At 36.9% G+C, this 17,043-nt stretch overlaps 1 protein-coding gene across 1 annotated transcript in view; it reads right to left on the bottom strand.

Moving 5' to 3' along the window:
- Kcnj3 (potassium inwardly rectifying channel subfamily J member 3) overlaps nt 1–16,529 on the bottom strand; it is a 163,453-nt gene extending 146,924 nt beyond the window's left edge. The window contains exons 1-2 of the mRNA XM_052181129.1: nt 15,828–16,529; nt 6,818–7,034 (exon numbers count right to left, since the gene is read on the bottom strand). Coding sequence (XP_052037089.1) covers nt 6,818–7,034; nt 15,828–16,529 — 919 coding nt within the window. The remainder of the gene's footprint in view (nt 1–6,817; nt 7,035–15,827) is intronic.
- Nucleotides 16,530–17,043: the final 514 nt, after the last annotated feature.

The following is a 17,043-nucleotide window of genomic DNA, read 5'->3' as shown; positions in this document are numbered from 1 at the left end:
CCATGAGAAATTCTGCTCATATGTGGTTTACTCAGCCTGCTTTCTTATATAAGCCGGGACCACCTGCTCAAAGGCAGTGTGGAAGGATTTTCCCTCTCTATTAGGGCAGCAGGAGGCCTGTATTTGGACAGGAAAGGGGAGGCAGAGCTAAGAGGTGCAGAGAGGGAGAGGTAGCAGGGAGAGAGGAGAGTGGAGGTGGACATGAACCAGCATGGCTCTAACCAGCTACGTAGTTATAATATCATAATGTTCGAATAATTGGGATGAAGCTTTCACCATTATCAACTGGCTCTGAAATTATTGTGTTGGCATCTTGTAAATTATAATTTTTATTGATACATAAATCTGACTGGTTGACGATATGCTTTAAGAGTTTTAAATGGGTGTTGTGTTGGCTGACCAAGGGGTGGGCAGTCATTGCATGGCAGTGAGAGGAACTCGGGGCCAGCCCAGCAGGAGAGTTGGCAAGCAGAGAGACCACCAAGTTGAGTTCACCAGGCTGGAGGCCTGTGGCTCACCGGCACTAGCGTGGGAAAGTGTCTGTTCTCATTTCTTAATATTTCCCACAACAGAGCAGTACTGGTACCAGTGGATTGAGTCCTCTTACCCAGACATTAATCAAGAAAATGGTTCATACACATATCCGCTAGCCAATCTGAGGGAGGCAGTTCTTCAAATGTATTTTCCTCATCCAAGATGACCCTAGCTTGTGTCAAGTAAACAAAAACTGACCAGTTTACTCGACGATTCTATCTCTAGTCATTTATCTAAAATGGCTTGTAGGAGGTGAAAAAAATTAGGCTGCCAATAGTGTTTGCTTTGTTAACAAGAAAATATTTAAAGATTCAGTATTAAAGGCTAAATTGCAAAAGATCAAGATAGGTATATGTTAGTATGTAATAAAGCCATTCAAATTAATGGTGCAACATTATGGCTTGACATGAAGGCATCAACAGCAGATAATATAATAAAGTAAGTTCTGATTTGGCACACTGAGTGCAGTACCATAGCTGAACACAAACCCTCGAACAGTTTATCAGCATACTAATACCACAACTAATAAAATTAAAAGGAAGTTTATACTTTTGCATATCTTTTAGTTTTTACATCTCCTAAGATAAGCATTTAAAGAACAACCCTCGCATAATCAAAAGATTTAATGACCTCTAATGGAAAGTATGGACTACACAGCTCAGGAGTGACCTAGTATCTTGCAGGACAGGGAAAGACAAAAATACATCCTAGGCAATTAAAATAAGAATGATCACAGATAATAGTAGCAAAAGTGAGTGTGAGTACATGAGCTTTATAGGAAGAGTTACAGTCTAGTATTCTCATAATAATAATAGTGATAATAATGATGATGATGATAGTGATAATAATAATAACAACAACAACAACAATTGCATTTTAGTAGAGTTGTCATTAGGATTTTTTATGCACAGGCCTATGGTAAAAGTGGTGTCTTAAACAAATGTGCTGGACTGTCATAGGCAATTTGCTAGTGAGTAGAGAGTTCCTACAGGAGCTAAGTCCCCATCAGAGCAACTGTGGTTTAGAGGAACTACATGATGCATGTAAAATGGGAAGGTAGAGGGTGAACAACACAGACATTACTAAAAATAGAAGCATCTGCCTGGGAACACTCACGCCTGCTGGCACTGCTACCTGGAGTCACCTCTTTGGGGTTCTTCTTTTGCTTCAAATCCAGCTGTCCACTATTCATTGTGGCCGTTGGCCTCTCTGCATCCCCAGTTGTCCTGCCCTTCCTTCCTGGATTTTAAGCAGCATGTCCACTTGCTCACAAGACACATTTTCTTCTATTTATTGTGTTCCTTTCAAAAGAATTTAAGTGGCCAGGAGAGCAGGAACTTTGTTTTTTATAGTTTATATGTTTTCTAGGTTCTGGAATAATATGTTCTTAAGATTTATTTGCAAAGAATAAATTAGCTACGTATGAAATGGGAAGGGGTGGCCTATGGTAAAATATCTTAGTAAAACAGATAAATGTTCCAAAAATAAAATATATTATAATTTGTAAACAGGGTGATGACATTGTACTTGGAAAATGGAGCTCTTAATTAACATGGCAGCACCTAAGTAGAACAATGTGTGGAATTGGTAGAAATGGATCACAGAAGAGTTTCTAGCTGGAGACAGTATGTAGAATGAAGAGTAGTGAGAGATTTGCTGACTGCTAAAAAGAAAAGAAAAAAAGCCCATACACCTATCTAAATTAGACAGGAAAACAAGCAAAGTCAGAAACCTTGGGAGAATCAGGAGAGCTGACGTTACAGAGCAAGGATACAGAGATGAAGGACTGGAGGCATGTCTAGAAAATACCACAAAGAAGAAAGGCAAAAAGGTAAAGGTGAAGCTATGTCACCTAAAAAAAAAAAAGTCTTCAAAGTATAATTGAATTGAGGAGAGAATTGAAAAACTTAAGGAATTAATGGGATGGGAACGTGGTAGGTTGGTACTGGATATCATACACTGGTAGTAGCTAGAAGTGCTTAAGAAATACAATTAAGCCAGATGTGTTATCTGACACAGGTTAGAGTGGTACTCAGGAGGCTGGGTCAAGCCTGTCATTTGTTCAGAGGTAGCCTGGTTAGAGACTATTACGCTACCCCTAAAAAGAAATTTTAAAAATGCAGCCTTCAAAGGGGTGGAGGTTCAGGAAAGCAAAAGAATATAACCAGGAGGAGAGAATGAGAGTAAAGAAATGTACAAAAACTGGAGTCACAGATAGTTTTAAATAGAATAGGTGGAGAGATGACATGCCAGGAAAGGGATAGGACAGCTGGGACTGGGGGCATGGAGAGAGAGAAAGGTCTAAAATAGATCCCATGGGGACTGAGCCTGACAGTACAGAAAAGACAATTAAAAAGTCTGCCAAATAGCAGCAGAAACCAGATTGAAGCCCGAAAGCATCCAGTTCTAATGAGCTAAATCTGCAGTGCTTTGTTTGTGGCCAGCAGTGCTCATTCTCCTGGGAGGAGCAGTGAAGAGAACAGGGTTAGAGGCATATTCTACCTCTGGGACTTGCTGGGCAAGCAAGGATACAGAAGACCATGGCAGAGTACCAGGAAGAAATGCTGCATGCCTGCAAGCCTGACTTACTTAAGGAGGGACAGACACACTCTGAATCTGATCACTGAGCATTTCCAAGATGAAAGGGTTCTAAGCTGATCCCTAACTCTTGGTGATGGAAATTAGGAAGCCTCTGGTTTCTTCCTTCCTTGTTTTCTCCATTCCTGCTGAGACCACAGTAGCAGGAAGAAGCAATGCAGCATAAAGTGTAAACCTTAGTAAAGGACTTTCTAGAAGTGACCAATTGTGGAGCACAGAGCCACAGAGACCTTAAGGGGACAGTGGTTGACGGGAAATGGGAGCTGTCTAGAACTGTATATGTTTCCAATACATTTCGTTATCAAGTTCTAGATAAATTACATGTCAGAAGTGGGAAAATGGGTTTTTGTTGAGTGTTCTAAATGATTACTCCTCTTTCTAACGAGCCCCTAATGCTTGCATTCATTGTGGCTATAATCTGCAGTGAGACCTGCCCTTCTCTTTAATTTCTCCGCTTATGCTCGACATTGTTAGCTCTGCTGGAAACACAGGCATTCTCTTATTTACCAACAAACATCGGGTTTATTGTACATTCCAGCATTTCCACCTGCTATTTCAGAGCACTTACTATATTTGGCCCTTAGATCAACCAGCTGAGATTTGGTTTAAGTGTCACCTATAGAGCATGTTCTGAGCATCAGCCTAAAGTATTCTGCAGTCATTAATATCTGCTACTACTAGTTGATTTTCGGGGGGGGGGTGGGAGGAAGGGTTTTGCTTTCACTTAATTCTTGAGAAATGGTAACAATTGCTTATTTATAATGTAAACCCTAAGGGAAATAGAGGTCCTGTCTAAGTCGCCATTGTACCTCTTGTCCCTCAGGTTCGTGAAGCACACAACATATATTCAGTAAATGCTTGCCTCATAAGTAAATGAATGACACAAATATTGTTGAAAAGTTACATTAAAACAAGTTCATGCCCAAGGCTCTATATGTAAAAACCAGAGGAGAAAATCATGGTTTGGCTGCTTAAAATTACTTGAACCCTCTCTACTTTATTGCAAAGAATAAATACTTCAAGAAAGAAAAAAATTATGGTGGATGAAGGCATAATGGTAAAAAAAACATTCAAGATGAATCTGAGTACATTTCAATAAAATTTTAAATGATCAAATAAAATAAAATAGTGTTTCTTTGATAGAGCTGGGGGATGGGGGTGGAAATAGGATTTACAGGGTTTGAACTATCTCACATTTTATTAGCTGTGGAATGTATATAAACAAAAATATCAGATGAATGTTCCATAGAGTTTGTACTATAAAGCAGTAGTTGGGCATCATATCTTGCTTAATTAAGAAATTTGTTTTAAGAAAGAGGAATTTATGGTCTTCCCCACAAAAAGAAATCTCTAAGTAAGTAATTCCATTTCTGTCTAAGTTTCACATTGCCTGTGGGAAAGGGTTGCTTGCCAGTTCATTTTCAACAAAACAGGCAGAATAAAAATGTAAGAGTGAAGAATGCCATCAAAATAAAATCAATAATATGAATGAATAATTGATGGTAGAGAATACCATCTGACCTTATTACAGTACCTTTTACTAATCATGATTCTCTAAAATACAGTGAAAATTACAAAGCAAATTGTTTCAGCATTTCCCTTAATATACTGATGCAGAAATAATACTGAAAGACACCATTTTAAACACACACACACAGACACACACACAAACAAACAAACAAACAAACAAACTTCAAAAAGAATTAATCAATAATTAAATACCAAAAACAAATATCACTAATCTATAGACTACCTGATCTGGATTCTTCAACTATATAAAGTTCAACAAACAAAAATATAAAAGACAGAGAGATGCTGTGGCAGTTAAAAGCCTTTACTGATCTTACAAGGACTCTAACTCCATTCCTGGTACCAAATTAAGTGGCTCACAATGGCCTGTAACTCCAGCTCCAGAAGATCTGATAGCATCTTCTGGTCTCTGTGAACACACAAAAGCACAAACACATACACATTCACCCACCTATGCATAATTAAAATAAATCTCAAACACACACACACACACACACTAATACTAAAAATAAGGAACATTTTTATGTTTAAATTGATTTTACAGAGAAATGGTTCATGCCTAAAAATTACAGTGGTTTTTGTGGGAAATCAGATAAATGAATGGGTACACAGTTACATAGATAATGGACCCAAAGGATTTTTAAGGTTGCTAAAAGAAGAAGAAGGTGGTGGAGGAGGAAAAGAAGAAAGAAAAAATGAAAGAAAGATAAAAAAGAAAATCTTACCTATGTCAATGACTATGAAAATGAATTAACAAATTATAAAGAGGTACGTTGAAGAAATATATAAGTAAATAAGTAAAATGTGAGATATCTATCTTGAAGCTCTAATATATTTTATTATGATAAAAGATATAAAAATAGACATCTAAAGTAAACTTAAATTGGTTTATTGTTTAGTAATGTACTTCATAGAAGTGTTGACACTATTTGATTCTAACTGAATTTGGAGTATAAACCATAAAACAACAGAAGTCAAATTTTAGAACTTTTTGCTTTAGTAAATCTTTTATCACTTCCTTTCAAAAATCTTAATTTTTTAAAATTTAACATTAGTAACAAAGGTAATGTTAGACATTAGTTGAGCTGGTCATTACATGGCGCTGACGTTAAAGAAAAAGAAGCAACTTAGAGACAATAAGTAATTTGCATAATTTCAGTCACTATATCACAGGTATCAAAGACAGCAACCAAGAGGTACTGTGAAATCAAAGAACTTACACCCTAATACAAAACTTGAATTTATATTTTGACACTGTTAATTCTAGTATTGTCATAGTTCAAAAGTTAGTATTTCAAGATTAAGATGATATTGGCCACAAAAAAGAAAAAGAAAAAAAACTAAAATATCTCTTGGTTTTTTATTTCCCGAAGAAAATGCAAAAAATAAGATGAATGCATATGTGCTTGCCTAGGTAAATAATTATGCATATAGTTGTACATCCAAACTTAACTGTCAAATAATAATATACTCACATGTAATGGTTCTTTTCTTTGCCTGCCTAACTCTCCTCAGTGTGTAGCAAAGTGTTTTTGATTATTTCAATGGCATGGGATGCTTAAAGACTAATTAAACTGAAGCAGGAAAAACAAAAGGAAAAAAATCCTGTTTTTAAAAGAAAGCCATAGTCATTACTTAGTTAAGAAAAGAGCTGTTCTGCTCTGAAACAATAGCATTGCTTCTGTGTGCACACACAAACACACAGGACACTTCCCCCTGAGGCTCCACAGCGTAGATGTCAGAACCTTGTCAATAATTCTCTCCCTCATTTTACCACAAGTCAGGATCAAGCATATTGAACTCAGGCTGATTACAAGTTGCCCTAATGATTTCATAACTTCAAATTTTGAAAGACAAATGATTATAGGAAAACTTAGTGTGTTATCAAAACAGAATAGCATACTCATTTTAAGATATTATCTCCATATAATTTTAAGACATTATCTTAGTTTAGTTTAATCATTATTCCTCGGTTAGTAACCGGTATATGAACACCAAAACAGCAAAGTACTATTTTGTGATATAAGCATGTGAGGTGACATGTCTTTACTTTCAGGCTTGCAAACTGAGACATTAGGCCAGTTAACGCAGACAATGGAACATTGTACAAAATTCTAAATAAAAAACTTGATGGCACATCTATATTCCTACTCACCTGTCGTTTCCACGATGCCTTCCAGGATGACGACAACCTCGAACTGTTCAGTTTGCATGCTTCGCTGGGATAGGTCATAAAAGGGGCTTTTGGCATCGATCACGTGGCAAATTGTGAGAGGGGACACAAGAAAAAGTTGATCTGCCCCTGTACTAAAACCTACATCCAGTTCAAGTTGGTCAAGGGGAAGGAACTCACCCTCAGGTGTCTGCCGAGACTAGATAAGCACACAGAAAAAAAAGAAGAAATCACCACTTGTACTGAAAATTTCAAGGCAGCTCAACAGTCATATACATCATTGCCAACATTGTGCATCTATCCGTCATCAGCAATGCAATCCAAACAATTCATTATGCAGCTATATTCTACCAAATGGGCTGAAATCCCATGTAGCTCATGCAGAACGTGCATGCATTTTTTATAATAAACAGTTTGCTATAATCACCAGTCCCTAACTCCTGAGCTTTGGAGACATGCCTGCTCTAACAATGGCTGTGAGCATCACTATGGAACTTATTGCGTATCTATCTGCCCACTGCTTGGAAGAAATCTCTGCATAATAACCAACTGGATGCCAGAGTTGTCTTTCCTCAGAAAGCAAATAAACTTTGCAGTTCGACTGGAGGTTGGTAAGCAGAGCAGTGCTGACCACAATTTAAGAAGTGATTTGTTGAATCCTTGGAAAGTAAACTGAATAATTGTTTCTTCGGGAATTTTGTAAAGTCACAGCTAGCTATAAAACAGAAAAGACATGTTCCTACTGAATTGTGATATGGGTGTAGGTTAATAAATGTGATAACAGTATATGCTAATAGTTCATGGTTTTCCTGCCTCTACTAATAACAAGCTGCATATAATTCTCTATTCCTCTATGCATTTTTAAATATAGACAAAAATGTGCTCTATTAAACAACATAGGAATTTTAAGGAAGCTGTCTTTGACAAATAGTTCATTAAAACTCTCATCTGATAGTGTCGCTTAGTTTCAATATAATCATTCAAAAGCATAAACAAACCAGTTATATTGTAGGACTGGATTAAAAGCAAATATGAGCAAAACGTAAAAGTAGACTTACTCATTTTTTGTTCCATTTGTTTTCATTTTGTTTAGCATATCTATTACATAAAATAATTGTACAAGCAAATATTTAGATTTAGCATTAACAAAAGAAGCAAACAGAGCCTGGGTATTTAGATTCATACAGAAAAGAATTAGTGGGAAGTGCTTGAGCCCAATGGTCTCCAGGAACTTGGAAATATCTGGTATATTTTAAGACCCATCATGAGCCAATTTAATAAATGAAAAAAAAAGTCTAGAGCATGAGTCTTCCCCCAAAACAATATTCATTTCAAGACAAAAATCTTATTTTTATTTATAACATATATTGGATTTGGTAAGCAAGGTAAATCATGGTTGGTGAATAAGACTGAAAATTCTAAAGAATTGTTAAATAATCTGCTTTTTCTAGAAAAAAGATTAGTAGTTTCCAGTCAGTGGTGGTATGGCATGGCCAATAGAACTACACTCATCTTTAAAAGCTGAACTGATTCATTTGAGAGGCTCGTTACAATTGTTAAATACTAGAAAGTTTATTTGGGTAGGACAATATCTGTGGAGAACACTGAGACAGTTTCTCTTCTCTAAGTAGAATGTAAAAGCAGAAGAAAAGGACTGGGATGGGGGCTTCTGGAGGAAAAATTGGAGGAAGAAATGAATTCTGATCACAATTTTTGTTGTTGATCTGTGGGGAAACTGATTAGCCCAAATGCAAAACCTCAGCTTTAGAAACGAACACTGGAAAAATTTGGTACTTCCAAAACAGCAAGAAAAATGCCTGCTTAGAGCTTTTTACAGAAACCTATATATTCTCAATATATTCTCAAATTACTAAATTAAAAATGAGACTAGCTGTCGCATAATACTGCGAACTGTATATTGATAATTGATTCATGTATGGAAAAGATAACTGAGAGACAAAAAACAGAGGCAAGGCTCACTTTACTATTCTCTTACCTAAGAAGCAACAGGTGCTACACAAACACAAGGTCATGTTCTGAAATCTATAAATAATGACTCTAATTTGTGTCTTTTAACTAAGTGCTGCTGTTCTCTACTACAGCCTGAACACTGTTTTTAAACACTCAGGTTTTTTGGTAATATTTCTCCAAAGGAGATAATTTTTGGTTATCATTTAGCTATACCAAAACAGAAATTTACCTTATTTTATATATATTTGTTATTCATATCTGTGGCTTTAAAGTCATTATGCTTAATATTTCCTAATATTATCCTTTCAACAACTGAAGAAAGAATGTGGCCTAAACACAGCCAGATTACCAGGAGATTGGCAAACTTTAATTGGGAATGTATCATTGTTTAGTAAAGAGGTTTATTAAGATATAGTTGATTTTGCATTAAATATGCATAGATCCTTCCCATTCAGATTCAACTTTCATTCTTTATAAATGCTTGCTCATTCCACTTAAATTAATGCTCTCTAATCTACCTTTCACCAACTCATGCCTTTCAACTCTGTGCTGTATCCAGAGCACTCCCTATTGTGTGACACTATAGTGCTAATAACTTCATTTACTTGAACGGTGCTCCTTATATTTCTTGTAAGATCAGTGATATCCTACACATATGTATTAAAAATTGTTGCCGCAGTCACTATATAATCCATTGTTTAATTTCCTGAGGTACTGTATTCACACACAAATTTATCAACCACACCGGTCATCATTTATGTCAGGATGTCAGATATCTCAACTATAAATTCATTCACTTTCAAATTTTTGTTGTCTCCTGAACTTGGTCATAGACGAAGAAGTCTATAAATAACTAGGACTAGATAGAAGGCTTTGGCGGAGGTCAAAAGTGAGAGATGTAGTGGTGTTAGAGTAGAGGGTGCTGGAAGACTAAAACTCTCTGAAGTCTGAACTGCTGACTGGAGTTAAGTTCTATCACTGCTAAGCCAGACATTTTTGAGCCTGAAGAAAGCTGTAGGGGACTACTACATTCAATCTCGAAACAGACTCTTTCTGGACTGGGTTTCTAAAAACTATAATCTAGGAGCTCCTGCCTCTGATTCAAGTCCCAAAATTGGCCAGAGCAAAATAAGCAAAGTAATAATAAAAATGTTACTTAAGTGTTGTAATAGACATTGGGTGGTTTTGTTTAAAAACTGTGACATACACATGAATGTGAAGACTGAAGATAAAGAAGAAAAGATAAGTAAATAGCCTTCTAAAGGCATGCTGTACTCTACATTGTGACCACATGATGATGCAGCATCCTTATATCCCAACAGCTTTCTATCTTGTGTGGCTAATAACTACTATGTTTAATGTTGATAGTAGGCAGAATCCTTTTCGATAAAATAAATTTAATCTTTCATATTTGCATCATGAAAAGTGTTATGAATCAATAAGTAGGATGCCTTTATTAGAGTGTTGGTAGCTAAGGGGCACAGATCCTGCAACAATTGTTCCTATTCCAACAATTTTCCTATTTATAGTAGGCTTATTACCTTGATAAAATATTAAATAGTGGTCAGATTAGACAATAATTCACATTGCCTTTAAAGACAAAACAGTTGCTCAAAATTTAGACTGAAATAGTAAAATATTTAAATAAAGTATCTGATTACGATTAATAAAGAAAACTGTAGACATCGTGAGAAAATAAGTAAATATAGGAGAAAAGAAAACAAAGGAAACTTGGTAAATCTTAACAATTTAAAGGATAAGTTGATAAAACTCTGATCTGAAAATGACTTAGAAACAACTGCGAAATTTGATTATATGGAATTATAGAAAGATACTAAAAAGAATTCCATCATACCAAAGCCAAGCCAATTATTTTATGTACTAAAGAAAAAGTTTTGAATGAAGGAAAGATTGAGAATTACTAAGGCTTACCAATTGTTTGTAAGTTCTGTCTCAAATTACAATTTGAAGATGGATTTTTGAAACAATTTGTCTAATTTCAGTTGTAGTAATAACTTCTAAATTGTTATTCACATTAAAATATCTATATAAAATATTCAATTATACAGAAGTCACATTTAATGGAAAGAAATCTCTGAATGTATTGTAAGGTTGTTTTCCTAAATGTAAAATGATATGTTTGATGTTCAAAGAATCAATTATTGTCCAATGACTTTGGGTCCTCTCGGATTCCAAAAAAGTGGACATGATAAGCAGATGCATTTTCATTACTGATTAAAAAAAGTACCAAATGCTCAGTGGGCAGCATCTCATTAGGGAACTTTAGACAAACAGTTCTCTTTCAGTGTAAGAAACAAAGATAATTGAAAGTTTATACACATACACATTTATCATTGTCCTAGCATACAGAAGAAGACCTGTATCCATCCTTTGTTGTTGCTTGCATTGTGTGCTCAGGTGTGCATATTCTTCCTCCAAAGCATCCACTTTATTAATGGTTCCTAGACACGTGGTAACCTTCCATCTCTGGCCTATTACTGAGTTTTGTTCCAGTTTCAAACTGGAAGAAGATTCTGAATAAAAATGCTTACTCATCACTGCCTGACACTGCCATAGTCTGTAACCTGTTCCTGTCTTCAATTTCCCACAATTCTCACCTAAGTTCTGTACAGTCAGTGAAAAAGGAGAAAAGGATCAGGTGGAGTGGGCAAAATAGTCTTCCACACCACCTTCTAATGTTACACCTGGAATTTCACTTCTCTTTAAATGTGTCCTATCATATCTATGAGCTTTTATATGCCAATATGTAGTCAACTCACAAAGAAAAATCGAGTACACACAGAGTAAGACCCTAGAGTTAAGAGTAGGAACTCTCTCTAAGACATGGCCTAAGACCAAGGATTAAACTACCTATGTGACTCAAAGCAATTATGGCAAAACCTATGGCCTGCTGTTCACAATTTGCAGTAGTTACAGAAGCGTGTAGACCTAAATTTTTATCTGGACTGTCTGTGATGGACATTTTTTACATTCATTTGGATGGTTACAGTTGAAATTTCAGGTATAGTTAAAGTCAACATTAAGTCTAAAAACCACTTTTTAATGCTAAGCTAATTAAATCCATAAGATATCCATTTTTAGGAAAAGAATGTACCTTATTTAGATGCAGTGTAATTTCTCTTGTAATAGATTATGTGAACCTTTTGTACTGATCAAATGAAAGCTCTCCTTTGTGTCCCCATAGGGTCCCTTTGTTTGCTTTATAATAACTGTGTGCAGGATCTGTCTCCTTGTTTGCACATTCCTTTCCTACTAAACAACACCCTTCAATCCATGAAATACCTTTTTCTGCCTCTTTTTATCATTTGTTCCTACCCACTGCTGGTTGTATGCTTTTACATCCTTACTTTTGCTCATACATTATTTATGTGCACAAGGCACACTGTACTTCTTAAGACCCATATTAAGAAGACAAACAAAAACAAATAAAACAAAATTATTACTAGTAGTGTAAAAGTTATTTTAAAAATAGGCCAAGATCTGTACCTATTAGATAACTTTCATGCTTGGGCCAAAGAAAGCAAAGCAAAAACAAAATTAAATAGTTAGTCTACCATTTTATTTTTAATTTTTATTATTTTATTTTATTATTTTGTTTTGTTTTGGTTATAAGCTCATCTAAAACAACATATATCAGTCCTAGCTTCCAGCAGTTCTGATGGACTCTATGTTAGAATTTTATGACACTTTAGCAGAAAATGTTGATCTTATTCAGATATACCCATTTTATGTAGATTGATGTTTTACAAAGTTAGGATCTAAAGAAAAGTTTCACCAAGACCCATTTTGAAGGGTTCAGTCAGGCAAGATAAGGTTATAGTCAGTGAAAAACAAAATCTCCAGTGCAAGGTATGAAATAAAGACTTCCAACATCTAATTCTTCAATGTAGAAGCATTAGCGCCTCATGTTTAGAGGAGTAATGAGTTGACAACAAAACAAAAGTACTCTGGGGACAAAACAGTCCTAAGAAATTTCAGTGTTTTCAGTTGAAAACTGGAGGGTGGAGTTTAAACACAATTTGCCTCCATGCAAGTGATGAGCAAAATTAAAATTAGACAGGAAAGTTAAATTATGTCTACCTGACTATTGGGAATTCCATAGAAGAATCAGTAGAAAGCTTCATATTATCCAACATTTCAAAGGCACTACTCTGTTTTCAGTGTCTTCCCAAGAATTGAAAGTAGTTTATAGTGATTCATTAAATTTATATTTGTGGATAATTTTTTCAGAAAATAAAATCTGAACAGAAAAATGTTAGGTAAATTATAAGAAAATATATGTGTACTATAATTATTATGATTCAGTGGTACACTGATATTTGTTGACACGGCACTTATGTATATTGTATATTGAAGACACATAAATATAGCATTTAAAGTGTTAAAATGGTTTACAATAGAAACTGAATATGTGAACTGATAATTAATAGGCATATATACAATTCATAACAAGTTTTAAAACTTTTAGGTTTTTTATATGCTTTTTCTCCTATATCAAAGTTGACTGTTTTAGGTCACTCCAAGTGTCTATTACACTAAATAGGGGTCACTCGTTAAAGCAAACATCTCCTCTAATTTTGCTTAATGTTAATAATTCCTCTATAGAACATGAGCTATTTTTCATGTTGCATAAGAAAATGATTTAAAAAAACTACAAAAGTGTATTATAGTTACCCTGCCTACCAGAAAAACAAATTTAAAACAAGTTACATTAACTTCACTATAATTTCTGTCAATACACAATTAATGTCACATGTTAATACTTTCACTTTCTAATACAAGTACATCACTACTACTCTTATTATTTGAATGTGATATTGATTTTATCACCTTGTGTTAATATAGCACCTTGCTGCAACATTATATTTTATTCCTTAATTCAAGATACTGTTCTGGTAAAGGTGGAACATGGCAGTAAATAGTAATCCTTTATGGTTATGTGTACACATCTATATTACTGATCTGTAGATTATTTTTAATTGTATCTTAATTTTTTAAAATAAAAATTGACAGTGTTTACAACAACTAAAATAAGTTGTATATGGAAACACCAGTTTTATTACATAACCTTGTTTGAAAACAGAGAATGACAAAAATTTGAATTCTTGTGAATAGGATAAACTACTCTTAATGAGAGTTTCCAAGTGACATCCATACACAGGTTTCTTGACAATGTTTGAACATTCAGTGTGCTCTGGGGCCTCCCTGATGACCATGTAGAGTTCACTCTACACATAGAAGTGAGCACACACACGTACCACTATCATAACCATGTTTTCAACTCATCCACTTAGCTGAATCTCCTATACACTTAATTCAAGAGTTGTGAATAAAATGAAACACTAACTTAAAATATAACAGTTGTGTACAGCTAAATTGTATAAAAGAACAAAGTCAATTAAAATTATATAATCATAATTATACATTTGAAAATGTATACCAGAGCCAGGCTGGGAATTTTACAGTCCAATATCAAAAATGGCATTAGTTTACTAATGCAGCATATAAAATACTCATGTGATGAGAAGTGACAGGGCAAGTGAACTGCTTTAATTCAAACACTGCACTGGCCAACTTGGTCAAGAATAATTAGGATGAGGACTTATAAGTGCTAATGAAAGTGACAGAAGAGGAAAACGTTCTTTTAATCCAAGGAGAATATTTTTAATTTCTTGACAAATTGAGGCTGGATAACATAATATAGGTGAATGGTGCAAATTGGAATTTCAATGGCAAAATTTTACCTCCACCCAAGTATCAGTCATTTTATTACCTCTAAATTCTAAACCCAGCTATACCCTTTATATAATCTCAGATTACTCTTTTTACAATAATGAACTATTAATTTGTGGTTATCATTTTCAATTTGTGAACATTTAAAAACCACTCTGAAAAGTCCTGGAAGAGGAAGATGGAGGAGGAGGAGGAAGAGGAGGAGGAGGAGGAGGAGGAGGAGGAGGAGGAGGAGGAGGAGGAGGAGGAGGAGGAGGAGGAGGAGAAGAAGAAGAAGAAGAAGAAGAAGAAGAAGAAGAAGAAGAAGAAGAAGAAGAAGAAGAAGAAGAAGAAGAAGAAGGTGACACCTGTAGACCTGCAGAGAGAACTAGATTTAATCCCTCCTTCCCAGACTTTAATTGGTAAATAACTAGAGATGCTTCTTGTTTGTGGTGCTGCCTTCTAAGGGCCACAAGGATCTTACCTTAATAACTACCCTATGAGCAATTTGTTTTAGCGTTTACAGCATTGATGTTAAGAAGCAATCTTCTTTAATGGATGCTGAAAAGCTTCAAGTGAAATCTATAATTGACAAAGTCTTCATAGAAACAGGCAATTAAGAATAAAATTAACAAGAAATCTCTGCAGGAAAAGCGCTCAAGGCTTCACAGAATACATCTCTAGGAAATATTTAGCAAAAAATAATAATAATAATTTTTAAAGAAATAGATATGGTGCCTTCTGTTTCACTGAGAGGGGCCTGTATCTGTTTGTTTAAAAGATGACCAAGTTAACCTTACTGTGTCCTGAAGAGTAATCCACCTGGTAGTAATACTGGGAGGGGGCTAGGGTACACTGAAGACCAAGCTCAAACTAAAGTTGACGCAACTTCCAACATCTAATTCTTCACATTAGAGCCCTTAGTGCCTCATGGTCAGATGAGTATTGAGTTGGCAACAAACCAAAAGAGCTCTGGGGACAAAACAGTAGTGGGAGAACAGCAGCCCACAGCACTCCCTATCACCATTACAGGGTGTGTGTGTGCTACAGCTCATCTGAGGTGAGGAATATAAACAAGAACAGGGACAAAAAGAGAACTGGCAACTATGCCCTCTGCCCATTTCCTATCTCTTTTTACCCCATCCCTACACCCGCACCCCCTCCTCCAAAGAAGTTTACCTGTGGTGGAAGGAAAGACCTGGAGGGAAAAACCCCAGGACAGGTACTTCCCAGGGGATTGAATCTTTGGGTTTCTGGTTAGTGAGGAAGGGGAGGGAGCTGCACTTACTTTGAGCAGCTTGCAGCGGATCTGCGCCGAGACCATGTGGCTATTGCGCAGGTTGCCCACCCGGAACATGAGAGTGAGTTTTCCGTCCCTCATGGAGATAACCGCATGCTCACTAAACATGAGGGTCTCGGCGCGCTTTTTGGGCTGGGACATCTTGATGAACATGCAACCGATGAGGAAAGCGTCCACGATGGAGCCAAGGATGGATTGGAAGAGGAAGAGGATGATGCCCTCGGGGCACTTGTCGGTGATGTAGCGGTACCCATAGCCGATGGTGGCCTCGGTCTCGATGAAGAAGAGGAAGGCAGAGGGGAAGTTATAGACATTGGCCACACAGGGAGTGTAGTTGCCTACGTGGGCTTTGTTCAGGTCACCCCTGGTATAAGCGATCACCCACCACATGGACGCCATGAAGAGCCAGGCCACGGTGTAGGTGAGGATGAAGATAAAGAGGTTCCAACGCCACTTGAGATCCACCAGGGTAGTGAAGAGGTCCGAGAGGTAGCGACTGGTCTCGCTGCCCAGGTTGCCGTGCTGCACATTGCACCGGCCGTTCTTGTCCACGAACCGCTGCCGTTTCTTCTTGGGTACAAGCTGCTGCTGAGGGCCCTGTCCTGGTCCCTGGGGCTGCAAGCCCGAACCGCTCGAAGAAGTGGTCACTACCTGGTAATCGTCCCCAAATTTCCTTCGGAGTGCAGACATAATACGGAGGGGCGAGCCAGATTTCAAACACGAAGCGGAGGCGCAGGAGCCAAGCGCTGCAAACCAGCACCAATAAGGAGGTGGGGGCAGGGGACGAAAGCAGGAGGGGAGGGGACGAAAGCAGGCGCCTGAGTTGGGGGGTGGGGAGCACACTGTAGGTAGCAGCAGTCTCTGCCCCGTCGGATGCCTCTCCTCCCCTGGGACAGAATCTTTCTTTCCAGGAGCAGTGTTAAAAGAGAAGTGTTCTCCCACACTCAAGGCAAGAGGGTTGCAAGGGGCAAGAACCCAAGTGAAATTTTACCTCTGAGCTCTTTGAGGCTTCTCTTTTTCTTCCCACCACCGGCATCCCGGGCCACCTCTTACCTTTCCACTGCACCCCACCCCTGAACTGCTTGCTGAAAATTAATGAGTTTGCCAAGCAAGTCCCACCCCACCTGCTAACTCCCCAAGCTTCTAAACTGCTCTACTTGCCTGTTCCAGACCCTCCCCCCTCCCAGCTTCACCCTGATCACCG

The sequence above is a fragment of the Apodemus sylvaticus genome, chromosome 5 (genome assembly GCF_947179515.1).
Source record: "Apodemus sylvaticus chromosome 5, mApoSyl1.1, whole genome shotgun sequence".
NCBI classification, from domain to species: domain Eukaryota; kingdom Metazoa; phylum Chordata; class Mammalia; order Rodentia; family Muridae; genus Apodemus; species Apodemus sylvaticus.
Note: the sequence above shows the minus strand (reverse complement) of the source record. Positions and strands in the feature narration are given on the sequence as shown.